Source organism: Mercenaria mercenaria, chromosome 13 (genome assembly GCF_021730395.1).
Source record: "Mercenaria mercenaria strain notata chromosome 13, MADL_Memer_1, whole genome shotgun sequence".
Taxonomy (NCBI): Eukaryota; Metazoa; Mollusca; class Bivalvia; order Venerida; family Veneridae; genus Mercenaria; species Mercenaria mercenaria.
In genome coordinates, this window is record NC_069373.1 from 57,646,933 (window position 1) to 57,661,078 (window position 14,146).

Here is a 14,146-nt window from a genome sequence, read left to right on the forward strand (position 1 = left end):
ATATGACCACATTTTGCAATCAGTTTTATTGAAACTTGCACACAGCTTGTTTTGGCATAATATCTCGGTATCTTTTGAAAACTGCCCAGATCCCATCATGGGGTCCAGAGTTATGGCCCCTTAACTCATTAAGGACGCAGATCGCATTTATGCGTTCATTTTAACTCTTATCAAGTACCGCATGTCGTATTTATCCGTCAAAAAATAACAGGCGTGTATGCCGATGATCGCATAATTGCGCTATCCGCCTGATAGTACTGTATGCCGCGTGGCATGATTTTACGTCTGTAAGAGTACCAACGATTGGACTGCTGTCAAAGTCAACCAATGAAAATATTTTACTCTGATTTATAAAACCCGGAAGCGATTATTTGTAGGTATTGCCTGTTTTATCTTCTCATTCCATTATACCGAAGAATCTTTCTTTTTTATTCAGTATTTTTAATTTTATTAAATAAAGTATAATTTTGTTCTTTCATAATGTCATTTGCTTTAACGTTTAGCAATAGATGATATTTGAATAAATATAAAATAATCAAATAATGGCAGTTTTTCTATGTCCAATCTTTCTTGAATATTGCAGTTTTCCATATTCATGTTACTTCAGTTGGCCTGTAAAACAATTTTGCAAATCAAAATAATAGTAAATTTTAAATTATTGATTAGATCATGAATCATAGTATCAGTTGTGAAAATTTCAGTTTTATTCATCTTTTATAAACAGATGTTTGTCCCTAATTTTGATCAAAGGATGCCTAGATCTTATCGATTATTGATTATCAGTGAAAATCCACAGGCATACAAAGCAGATAAATTGATAAGTGGCTCCGGAATGTAACAGAAAATTGATACCAGTAATTAAGCGGCGATATGGCTGCAGGTGTTAATGAGTTAAAGGGCTAAAACTTGCAATTTTGGCTTGTGGACATGATAGAGACCACATTTTGTAATCAATTTTAATAAAACTTGCACACAACTTGTTTTTGCATAATATCTCGGTTTCTTTTGAAAACTTGTCAGATCCTGTCATGAGTTCCAGAGTTATGGCCCCTTAAAGGGCTAAAACTTGCTATTTTGGCTTGTGAACATGATAGAGGCCACATTTTGCAACAGATTTTAATCAAACTTGCACACGACTTGTATTGGTATAATATCTTGGTTCCTTTTGTAAACTGGCCAGATCCCATCATGGATTCCAGAGTAATGGCCCACCAGTAATAGGTCACCAGGTCAAATCAAAGGAAAAGCTTGTTAACACTGTTGAGGCCACATTTATGACCCTATCTTTATGAAACTTGGTAAGAATGTTTATCTTGATGATTCCTTAAGGCCTTGTTTGAAACTGGGTCATGTGGAGTCAAAAACTAGATCACAACTCAAATCAAAGGAAAAGCTTGTTAACACTGTTGAGGCCACATTTATGACCCTATCTTTATGAAACTTGGTAAGAATGTTTATCTTGATGATTCCTTAAGGCCTTGTTTGAAACTGGGTCATGTGGAGTCAAAAACTAGATCACCACTCAAATCGAAGGAAAAGCTTGTTAACACTGTTTAGGCCACATTTATGACCCTATCTTTAAAGGGTCAAAATGTTTATCTTGATGATTCCAAGGCCAAGAATGCAAACCCAGGCACAAGCTATTATTTAATTTTATACCAGTATATAGGTAAATGCAGCATTACTATGGTTGCATGAGCGGACGCAGTGGTCCAGTGGTAACACTGTCTGACTAGAAACCAGGGATCATGAGTTTGAACCCTCGCTCCTCCAACTAAAAATTTATAACATTGGGATAAGAGTCCTGTGTATGGGTGCTTTACACTTTTGTAATTGGAACATCTTCTGTATCTTGCACTATCCTACTAAAATTACTAACAGTCTACTGGAGGAGTCGCCCATATGGGTTACCAATGGCGACTATGAATAAGCTTATATACAAACAAACAAATATTACGGTTGCAAAACATTTGGTTGTTATGAAGTGCAGCTTAGCATTGACCAAAAGTATAATTAAAATTTTGTGGTGTGTAATTTAAAGGGAAAGGCAATGTTGTTCATATGTTAATTCCCTCTGGTAAGATTTCTTAAATCATTTAAAGAAGTTTCAAAACTGGCTAAAAAATGACAGAGTTTTGAGCATTCTAATATTTGATCAACATGGTGGCCATTTTGTTTCCAAAAACAAAATGGGGGATTTTTTAAATTTCTAGATACATGTTTGAACTGTACTTTGTGATATCTACTTTTTCCAGCGTTAGTGAAAGAAATTATCATGTTTTCTATCTTACACTTAAGAAACATATGAAATTCGTCTGTTTAAAAGGTTATTTGCTAAATAAAGAATTCAGCAGTGTGCAAATGACATCATCAACAGGGGAAAGATTGTTGACTGCTTTTTATTTTTAGCCCACCATCTCAGATGGTGGGCTATTCAAATTACTCTGCGTCCATGGTCTATCCATCCATCTGTCCGTCTGTCCCTTAACAATTTCTTGTTATTGCATCTCCTTAGAAACTACAGGGGGGATTTTGACCAAACTTTGTCAGAATGATGTATTGGTACCCTAGTTGTGTCCCTCTGAAAATCAGACTGGTTCAACAATTTTTGAGTGAGTTATGGCCCTTTGTTTATTTTTATAATTTACATAGATTTATATAGGGAAAAACTTTGAAAATCTTCTTGTCCAAAACCACAGAGCCTAGGGCTTTGATATTTGGTATGAAGCATCATCTAGTGGTCCTCTACCAAGATGATTCAAATTATTTCCCTGGGGTCAAATATGGCCCCGCCCCGAGGTCACATGGTTTATATAGACTTATATAGGGAAAAACTTTGAAAAACCTCTTGTTCAAAACCACAGGGCCTAGGGTTTTGATATTTTGTATGTGACATCATCTAGTGGTCTTCTACTAAGGTTGTTCAAATTATCCCCCTAGGGTCATATATGGCCCCGCCCTGGGGGTCACATGGTTTACATAGACTTATATAGGGAAAAACTTTGAAAATCTTCTACTCCAAACCACAAAGCCTAGGGCTTTGATATTTGTAATTTAGCATCATCTAGTGGTTCTCTACCAAGTTTGTTCAAATTATCCCTCTAGGGTCAAATATGGCCCCGCTCCAGGGAGTCACATGGTTCATATAGACTTATATAGGGAAAAGCTTTTAAAATCTTGTCAATAAGCCATAACATTCAAATTTGGACCACATGTATAGTTTTGTGTGGCAAGATGAACATTGACATGAGCTGACCTTGATTTTGACCTAGTGACCTACTTTCACATTTCTGTAGCTACAGCCTTCAAATTTGGACCACATGCATAGTTTTGTGTACTGAAAATAACTTTGACCTTTACATTGACCTAGTGACCTACTTTCACATTTTTGAAGGTACAGGCTTCAAATTTGGACTACATGCATAGTTTTGTATTCCGAAATGAAATTTGACCTTGATTTTGACCTAGTGACCTACTTCCACATTTCTCAAGCTACAGCCTTCAAATTCTGACCACATGCATAGTTTTGTGTACCGAAATGAACTTTGATCTTGAGATTGACCTAGTGACTTACTTCCACATTTCTGAAGCTACAGGCTTCAAATTTGGACCACGTGCATATTTTTGTGTTCTGAATTGAAATTTGACAAACTGATTTTTATCTAGTACCAACTTTCACATTTCTCAAGCTGCAGCCTCCAATTTTGAAGCGCATGCATAGTTTTGTATACTGAAATGAACTTTGACCTTGAAATTGATCTTGTGACCTACTTTCACATTTCTCAAGCTACAGATTTCAAATTTGGACCACATGCATGGACCACATGCACAGTGTTGTGTACTGAAATGAAATTTGACCTTGATTTTGACCTTGAGCTAGTCTTGAAATTTGGAACATTCAAAAATAGCTCAATGGTGGGCGCCAAGATCACTCTGTGATCTCTTGTTTTATATCTGTGTTTTGATACTTTTAAATGTTTTTAGTGACAAGTCTTTTGAATAGTCAGTCATTGCTGACATGTTACAGCTTTTTTCCTTAGGTTTTGATTATAAGTCTTTTATTAATGACCTTCTTAACCTTTAGCTTGCTGCCAGAAAGTGATTATGCCTTTGTGACCAGTGCAGACCATTGTCTGCACTGTTTTTTAATCAGTCAGTATATTTTCAGTGAATGTCAATTTGAATAATAAATGGTACTGCCCAAATTGAATGATAGACCAGTCCATTTTAGAAAATTAGCAGGATAAAGGTTAAAATAAATGCTACACTAATTAGTCTGATATATTGATGAAGTCAGCAGTAGATAAGAGTTATAATTTTAATATGATTAATCAAAAACAAACTTTAAAGCAAAATTTTCAACCTTTCCAAATGAATCTGGCTGTGTTATTAGTTTTTTTTTTAATTTTAAACAGAAGTGTGTTTGATTTCATTTTATCACACAGTGAGTCACAGTCATTTCATTAAAACTGTTGGACATATCACATTTATACGCTAAGTAAATATGACATAAATTGATATTCTCCAGGGGCCTCCATGGAGGAGTGGTTAAGGTCGCTGACTTCAAATCACTTGCCACTCGTCAATGTGGGTTCAAATCTCACTCAGGGCATTGAATTCTTCATGTGAGGAAGCCATCCAGCTGGCTTACGGAAGGTCGGTGGTTCTACCCAGGTGTCTCCTTGTGATGAATAATGCACGGAGAGGCACCTCACCCGGGGGTCTTCCTCCACCATCAAAGCTGGAAAGTCGCCATGTGACCAATGATTGTGTCTGTGCGACGTTAAACCCAACAAACAAAATAAATAAATAAATGATATTCTCCACTTACTGGTCTGATAACTTGGAATATTTATGTCCCTTACAGGTTACTTATGATATTTGACAGATATGGACAAACTTACTGTTCAAATAACTTATTTGTTCATTTAAAACTAATAGTCATTTACCAAAGTAGACAGCAGTCTACAGATATGGAGCTTGGCAGCATTGTTTCTCTCCCTTAGATTTAGAGATAATAAATAACAATGTAAAGCATCTCTAGCTCGGTCCTCTTGTTCCATACACTGTCCCAGTAGATTTAGAGCTGTTTCCCTGTGTGCAAGGTTTGGTTCCTGGTCAATGGTTTTGACTAGGTTGAAAAGTGCTCTTTGCTTTTCTTGATGTCTCTGAATATTGCTGTAGGTCTTGTATTGTAGAAAGTACAGGTAAGGGAGAGAATCTACCACTGCCCAGTCCATCCAGAAGTCAAGTATACCTCTGAAAGGTAGGTCCTCCTGTGTAGATCTAAACATTTCATATCTTAGTTCATGCGGAACACAGTTAATTTCACATGGCAGAAATGTGACACAGAATGCTGTAGTGTACTGTATAGCTTCTACATTATGATTGTTAGATATTGCAAAGAATCCTCTTCTTGTAGCTTGTTTGATAAAACTATAACACCTACAAATTGGCTCAACAATGTTTAGGTCATAGTTTGCTTCAGTGTCTCTGAGAACAATTTCTGTTCTTTGAGTATCCCCTATACAGTATAACATGGATGCCAGCTTCAGTTTACTAGATGAAACATCTGTGTTCAGACCCATTGAGATCCAGGTGAAAGCTTTTGCTGATATAGCATTGAACAGTTGAATGTTGTAGGACCCCAGGACAGATCCAAGAGTGGTACAGAACTGTGGAGCCAGAAGACTGCAAGCTGTTTTATCCAGTCCCAGGGATTGATCATAAATAATGGCTAGTTTGAAAATATCCTTCAGCAGTGTTTGTATAGCTTCTTCATAACTACTGTTTGTAATTTCAATTAGACATTCTTGTATTTTGAAATGAATGAAATGTGCAGTTAATTGTAATAAATGCCCTGAAATAATGTCATTTGTTTTGAATTCAAACCCAAAGAGCAAATTACTCAACTTTAGCTGAAGCCTTGCACCAAGAGAATCACACTCAATACCCAGTAATGCTCTTCCTTCGCTGTTTATGATGTAGTTCAGTATTTCAAGAATGTAAGGTTTAGATTCATGAGGAATATGTCCTCGCATCAAATTGTTTCCAGATATGATAAAATGTGGACAGTTTTCATTTAAGATGCTTTTATACAGGACAGATAAACACAATGATAGACAAACAAGTAAGTGTTTTTCTCTCCAAATGTTTAAACATGTATTTGCAATACAATGGAACAGAACTGTTTTACACATGAAACTTGAAATGGTGTCTTCAAAGTATGGTTTGATGAAGGTTTTTAAGATCATCTTCATCAACACATAACATCGAATCTGTGTAATATCGAGATTAAACATTAAACACCTTTCTGCTAGAGATGTTGATATTCTCCATTCCAGTTCTTCATTTTCACTGCCCTTGCTTCCAACACCAACAGCAAAACATCCAGTACTGCTACAATACCTCTTCATGAGATCTGAAGGCCACTGACCTACACCTTGCCAGTCTAACCATTGTCTAGCTTGTAGAGGCCATGATGTACAGGGGAAAGCAAAAACAATGTCAATATCATTAAACCCTGGTTGTCCTTGTTCTGCATATGCTGGACCGTGTCTCAGTCCTCGCCCATAAAAAGAAGCAGCTGCAATTTCTGTCATGACTATGTTTTTTTAGCAGTATTCTTCCTGTTCTGTCTCTGAAATGATATTGGTTAGATACATGTACATCATTGTAAAGAAGAGGAGAATCATTTCTCAGGAGCTGTATAAGACAATAACCAGGTGATACAGTCTCATCCTGTATCATCAAGTAATTTCTCACATCAGGTTCCCATTCAGCCCAGTCTTGTATCAGATTATTGTCATTATCATAGATAAGTTTATCACTATCTGATTTAAGTCCCGGTGTAGTAGAACCCTCAGACTGACTGCCTAAGAAGTATGATGAACATAACTCATTCACATTCATTAGTTGTGCTGATATTGTACTCATAGATTCCATCAGCAGGAATGTTCTTCTTCTTTTCTGAACAATTTTCTCATTCACTCCTATATCAGCAAGAACCTCTGACAATCTCAGTGACACATTCTCAAAATAACGTGGTTGTTGAAACATTCTGAAAATAAAGAAAACAAAGTTGATTATTTTGTAGACTGATTCCTGCTCATCATTTGGAGGATTCTCTATCAGGATACTTTAATTTATTCTAATACTCTTATTTATTTCATAAGGTGGAAAGACTGCCATTGTTGAGAGCAATTGTGAAATTTGATAAAATTTTATGTCGTTGTCAGGCTTATAATTAATTCAGTGTGCAGTCTATTACTATGAGGAAAATGTCCAAAAGTTTTAAAGAGGCACCTCAAAATAACTGTATCCTTTTGTATTTCCATGATGGTAATTATACATGCTTTGCATGAAGAGAATGAGAAATAAGTTAACAAGTATCTAGTTACAAATTGACTGACATAATTATATAAATCTTTAAAAGACCAACCAGGACCTAGTGACCTACTTTTTCACCAACAAAAACTTCATGAAAATGATTCTTATAATACACTCAGGTAATATACAGCTACTGCTATCGGACTGTATCCGAACAGTACCAGTATCCGAATTCTCGTAATTTCTCCTTTCATGTAACCCTTTATATATATATATATAAAGGGAGTACTATATGTTTTGGAACGCTGTTTCACAAGCAAGCATCGAGCGAAATTTCGTTCATCAATGGCAAGTGTTTACAGGGAAATTCTACCTTCTTTATTAAGCAATCAACTTTCTGTTTTGTTTACATCTGAGGGATTCCACATGACATGCATGCGCGGAAGACAAACCCATGTTTGTCCAATTCCAGGGAGGTAAATCCTGAGCTTATGATTTGCACTCCGTTGTAGAATTACACTCCCTTTATAATTGGATAAAGTATTAAGGAAATTATATTGCTAGTGCATCACATGGGTATTTAGTAACAAGGTAGAGCGCTCGCCTCAGGTGTGAGAGGTCGTGGGTTAGAATCCCAGCCTCTGCTTAAATTTTTATCTTTTTTTTAATCTATATTAACACAGCTTAAAGTCGATATAAAACTCCTGTATACCGAGGGTACAATGTATACAGTAATCAAATAAACTACTGTCTACAAGCTAGACAAATACACAATGTGAAAGATGCTTGTCTGAAGTATTGCATGATATGATTATACAGGTGCTGTACGGTACCGTACGTAACGGAACGGAAGATAGCCACACCCTGTACGATTTATGGGAAAAAGTAGTAAAGGTTAATTACATAATTTAAAATCAAAATTATAAAAGATTTTCAGTCATAATAATTTTAAAGCTGCATACAAAACCATTTATCGGAAACTGGTACTGTAGATAAACCAATTAACGTTAATTAGACTGCCCTTTCGGAGCCTCTGTTTTTGGACGCAGGCGCAGATAAGGCTGGTATTGCTTACATCCATATCCTTGCAAAGTTTAACGATTTGTAGATTATTTTTGTAATTAATTTGTATTTAAAAATAAATAAAATGAAAACACTCATTTTTTATTGGAAACTGGTCTGAAACCAGTATATTTCAAGTTTTCAGGTGGAAAATTTAGGCCGTTCCTGAATAAATGTGTTTTCAAAACTTCATCTGCAAACTTATTCAGTCAATCTCTTTACAGAATAGTTTTGAGAACATAGAGGAATAACCATCTTACACTGTATGAACAAAATGTGATTGAAATTTTAACTAATTACACTGATTTATGTGCATATTGCTACATTAATTCAATCACATGTTAAGACATTAAACACATTGTCTTGGCCTTATATATGTCACTGTCAATTTGTAACTAGATGCTTGTTATTTCTCATTTTCTTCATGCAAAGCATGGAAATACAAAAGAAAACAGTTATTTTGTTGATAGATACCTTTGTTTTGTTTGAAGTTAGCAAATCTGTAATTAAACTTCTTCAAATTCTATGATTTCTAGACTGTATATTTAATGTGAATATTTATAGTTGTATGGAATTTTTTTTTTTAACTTCCTCTTTCTGTTTTGACAGAAGGACAACTCCAACAATGAAACAGGTTTTGCGAGTCACTTGTTACTTACCTTTGTAATAGAATATACTAATAAACTTTGATAATGTGGCAGTTGAGTCCAATAAGTCCAGGGGTGTTCAAAGAATATCCGTCATAGATCTATTGTAAAGCAAATATTGGATTTACCTGTATTGGAAAATAAACAGTGTTGATTGTATTGAGGTCAACTGCCACATTATCAAAGTTTATTAGTATCTGTCTTTCAAATATGAAGAAAGATTAAAGAATAATTTGTTTTTATTAGCTCACCTGTCACAAAGTGACAAGGTGAGCTTTTGTGATCGCGCGGTGTCCGTCGTCCGTCTGTCCATCCGTCCGTTCGTGCGTCCATGCGTCCGTAAACTTTTGCTTGTGGCCACTCTAGAGGTCACATTTTTCATGGGATCTTTATGAAAGTTGGTCAGAATGTTCACCTTGATGATATCTAGGTCAAGTTCGAAACTGGGTCACGTGCCTTCAAAAACTAGGTCAGTAGGTCTAAAAATAGAAAAACCTTGTGACCTCTCTAGAGGCCATAATTTTCAATGGATCTTCATGAAAATTGGTCAGAATGTTCACCTTGATGATATCTAGGTCAAGTTCGAAACTGGGTCACGTGCGGTCAAAAACTTGGTCAGTAGGTCTAAAAATAGAAAAACCTTGTGACCTCTCTAGAGGCCATATATTTCAAAAGATCTTCATGAAAGTTGGTCAGAACGTTCACCTTGATGATATCTAGGTCAAGTTCGAAACTGGGTCACGTGCCATCAAAAACTAGGTCAGTAGGTCAAATAATAGAAAAACCTTGTGACCTCTCTAAAGGCCATATTTTTCATGGGATCTGTATGAAAGTTGGTGTGAATGTTCATCTTGATGATATCTAGGTCAAGTTCGAAACTGGGTCACGTGCGGTCAAAAACTGGGTCAGTAGGTCTAAAAATAGAAAAACCTTGTGACCTTTCTAGAGGCCATATATTTCACAAAATCTTCATGAAAATTGGTCAGAACGTTCACCTTGATGATATCTAGGTCAAGTTCGAAACTGGGTCACGTGCCATCAAAAACTAGGTCAGTAGGTCAAATAATAGAAAAACATTGTGACCTCTCTAGAGTCCATATATTTCACAAGATCTTCATGAAAGTTGGTCAGAACGTTCACCTTGATGATATCTAGGTCAAGTTCGAAACTGGGTCACGTGCCTTCAAAAACTAGGTCAGTAGGTCAACTAATAGAAAAACTTTGTGACCTCTCTAAAGGCAATATTTTTCATGGGATTTGCATGAAAGTTGGTCTGAATGTTCATCTTGATGATATCTAGATCAAGTTCGAAACTGGGTCACGTGCGGTCAAAAACTAGGTCAGTAGGTCTAAAAATAGAAAAACCTTGTGACCTTTCTAGAGGCCATATATTTCACAAGATCTTCATGAAAATTGGTCAGAACGTTCACCTTGATGATATCTAGGTCAAGTTTGAAACTGGGTCACGTGCCATCAAAAACTAGGTCAGTAGGTCAAATAATAGAAAAACCTTGTGACCTCTCTAAATGCCATATTTTCCATGGGATCTGTATGAAAATTGGTCTGAATGTTCATCTTGATGATATCTAGGTCAAGTTCGAAACTGGGTCATGTGCGGTCAAAAACTGGGTCAGTAGGTCTAAAAATAGAAAAACCTTGTGACCTCTTTTGAGGCCATATATTTCATGAAATCTTCATGAAAATTTGTCAGAATGTTCACCTTGATGATATCTAGATCAAGTTCGAAAGTGGGTCACGTGCCGTCAAAAAAGGTCAATAGGTCAAATAATAGAAAAACCTTGTGACCTCTCTAGAGGCCATATTTTCCATGGGATCTGTATGAAAGTTGGTCTGAATGTTCATCTTGATGATGTCTAGGTCAAGTTTGAAAGTGGGTCACGTGCCTTCAAAAACTAGGTCAGTAGGTCAAATAATAGAAAAACCTTGTGACCTCTCTAAAGGCCATATTTTTCAATGGATCTTCATGAAAGTTGGTCTGAATGTTCATCTTGATGATATCTAGGTCAAGTTCGAAACAGGGTCATGTGCGGTCAAAAACTAGGTCAGTAGGTCTAAAAATAGAAAGACCTTGTGACCTCTCTAGAGGCCATACTTGTGAATGGATCTCCATAAAAATTGGTCAGAATGTTCAACTTGATGATATCTAAGTCAAGTTCGAAAGTGGGTCACGTGCCATCAAAAAGTAGGTCAGTAGGTCAAATAATGAAAAAACGTTGTGACCTCTCTAGAGGCCATATTTTTCATTGGATCTGTATGAAAGTTGGTCTGAATGTTTATCTTGATGATATCTAGGTCAGGTTTGAAACTGGGTCAACTGCGATCAAAAACTAGGTCAGTAGGTCTTGAAATAGAAAAACCTTGTGACCTCTCTAGAGGCCATACCCTTGAATGGATCTTCATGAAAATTGGTCAGAATGTTCACCTTGATGATATCTAGGTCAAGTTTGAAACTGGGTCACGTGCCTTAAAAAACTAGGTCAATAGGTCAAATAATAGAAAAACTTTGTGACCTCTCTAGAGACCATATTTTTCAATGGATCTTCATGAAAATTGGTCAGAATTTTTATCTTGATAATATCTAGGTAAAGTTCAAAATTGGGTCACATGAGCTCAAAAACTAGGTCACTATGTCAAATAATAGAAAAAACGACGTCATACTCAAAACTGGATCGTGTGGGAAGAGGTGAGCGATTCAGGACCATCATGGTCCTCTTGTTAAAGGCAATGACCTCGAGATTTTGGCTAAAAATGTTATGTTTTTTTAAATTGAAATTTTGTCATGTTCTGAATACATTAGAATTAGAATATGAGGTTTTGTTTCTAAACTGTCTTAAAGATGCCAAATCAAGAAAAAAAAGGATGTCCACGTCTGCAATCTAATCCTGGGCCATGACTGTGGTTGTAACATTTTTTCCGCTGTGTTTACCAGTACCACAATGAAGGATTATGTATTTAGCTTTTATTGAAAATAGATATTTATAATTTTAAGGCAGATTACCTTAACCCTTTAAAGTAACCCTTTAAAAGACTTCTTCTCTTGAACTGCAGTGCTTGATGGATCTCTAGCAAATTTGGTCTGTAGCATCATCATAAGGTTCTCTCCCAGTTTTGTTCAAATGGGGGCACTTTGACCCTTTTAAGGATGCTAGAGCTAAAATTAGAAATACCTTTAAACAACATCTTCTCATGAACCACTAGATGGATTTTCATCAATCTTGGTCTGTAGAGTCAGTATAAGGTCCACTCCCACTTTGTTCAAATTGGGACACTTGGCCCCATTTTGGGGCCACTAGAGCTAAAAATGAAAATACCTTTAAAAGACTTTTCTCAGGAATGGCTTAATGGATCTTCATCAAATTTGGCCTGTAGGATTATTATATGGTCCTCTTTCAATTTTATTCAAATGGTGCCACTTAGCCCCTTTGAGTGGCCACTAGAGTTTAAATTAGAATTACGTTTAAACAACCTCTTCTCATGAACTGCTTGATGGTTCTGCATCAAATATGTTTGAAGCATCATCATAAAGTCCTCTCTCAAATATGTTCAAATGGGGGCAGTTGGTTCCTCGTAGGGGACAGTTGGCCTTTAATAGGGGCCACTAGGGCTAAAAATAAAAATAGCTTTTAACAATTTTTTCTTTAGAACCTTTTAAGTGATCTTCATCAAACTTGGTCTGTAGTATCCTTATAAGGTCCTATCAAAATTTATTCAATGGAGGGGCTTTTGGTCCATTTTAGAAGTGGCTATAATGTTAAAAAATAGACATGCCTTTAAATGAGTTCTTCTCATGAACTGCTTGATGGTTCTTCATCAAACCTTGTCTGAAGCATCATTATAAGGTTCTTTGCCATGTTTGTTCAGTTGCTTTTAGGGGCCACTAGAACTTAAAATAGAAATACCTTTACAGGGGCACTTGGGCCCTTTTAGGGGCAACTAAAGTTAAAATAGAAATACTTTTGAATGATTTCTTCTGATGATTTTGGCATTTTGGTGCATGGCAGCAAAATAGAGAAAATAGATAACTGTTGTTGTGATAAAAAGCTTAAAGGATTTTCACCAAACCTAGTTAAGAGCAAAGTCAAATGGTTACAGTTACTTTTGTGTTTAGGTGAGTGACTTCAGCCCATTTGGGCCTCTTGTTATAGTTAGTGTACATTTTAAGCTTCAGCTTAACCAGAAACTGATGTAGGAACTCTGTTTTTTGATATTTGATTATGGCAATGTGAATTACACTAGATATTTCCATCATGGACAGTAAATAACAACTCGCTCTGGTAGCATAGTAGTAGAGCACCCCATTTTGAGTGCAGGAAGTCACAGGTTCCCTTCCTTGCCAGGACATACCAATGTTCTGTAGTATAAGTGGCAGGAATTTTTTCAGGTAGCAAAATGAGTAAAAACAGTGTGACCAATACATCCCAAAATAGGATACCAAAGACATGTAGAATGATCCCATTAGCTCCATTGATTTGAACTCGGCATTAAGAGGATAGTTCTGGGACCGGTCAGCCTGGTGTCAGTATACCGTTATGTGACTGGGTTGGGTACCATGTCAGCTGTCTAAAGTATGATATTTCAGTGAGGCAGCGCCGAACATTGATTGAAAAACTAATATTGACACTAACTCGAACACACAAAGAAAATAACATATTTCCAAGATTATGTAAAACATTTCTGTCAGATTATTCATGTTTTCTAAATGCAAGTCATCTGAATTAAATAATAAATATTATACACTTTTTGAATAGTCAAAACTATGTCCTGAGTTCAGAAGGACATGGGAAGTAAATTTTCTTATTTTTTTTCTTCAGGTTTCAACTTAAGCTAACAAAATTGTAATGTTGAACTATAGACCCGTCAGTAGCACAATATGGACTGGCAATTTACATAAGATGTCATGTAATGGAAGAAAAATATGTTATTTACAGAACTGTACAAGGGATAACACTGCAGTAATTTACTGTCCCACCCCGAAGTACATAGATCCATCCACTGGTTCTGTAGAAGAAACAGATTTTGTGAATGCAAGGTTTGTTGTGGAAATTTTATTAACATTTTTGAGTTCATTTCTTGGCCAAGAAAAAACC

The 14,146-nt window shown here is 36.1% G+C and overlaps 2 protein-coding genes across 4 annotated transcripts in view; one reads left to right on the forward strand and one right to left on the reverse strand.

The window, feature by feature from the left end:
* The window catches only part of LOC123529983 (plexin-A1-like), a 63,223-nt gene that overhangs the window by 24,711 nt on the left and 24,366 nt on the right, over positions 1–14,146 (forward strand). For all 3 annotated transcript variants that reach the window (XM_053521927.1, XM_053521926.1, XM_053521928.1), the window contains exon 10: positions 13,988–14,088. In XM_053521927.1, the coding sequence (XP_053377902.1) occupies positions 13,988–14,088 (101 nt within the window). The remainder of the gene's footprint in view (positions 1–13,987; positions 14,089–14,146) is intronic.
* LOC123529984 (uncharacterized) lies at positions 4,805–8,983 on the reverse strand. Its single transcript, XM_045310651.2, has 2 exons — positions 8,866–8,983; positions 4,805–7,060 (listed from the first exon to the last, which is right to left on the reverse strand). Exon 2 carries the CDS (start codon positions 6,600–6,602, stop codon positions 4,935–4,937), a length of 1,668 nt encoding a protein of 555 aa, XP_045166586.2. The 5' UTR covers positions 6,603–7,060; positions 8,866–8,983; the 3' UTR covers positions 4,805–4,934.

Coding starts and splice junctions, on each gene's coding strand:
- LOC123529984 (XM_045310651.2), bottom strand. CDS start 6,602: ATGACAGAAATTGCAGCTGCTTCTTTTTATGGGCGAGGACTGAGACAC.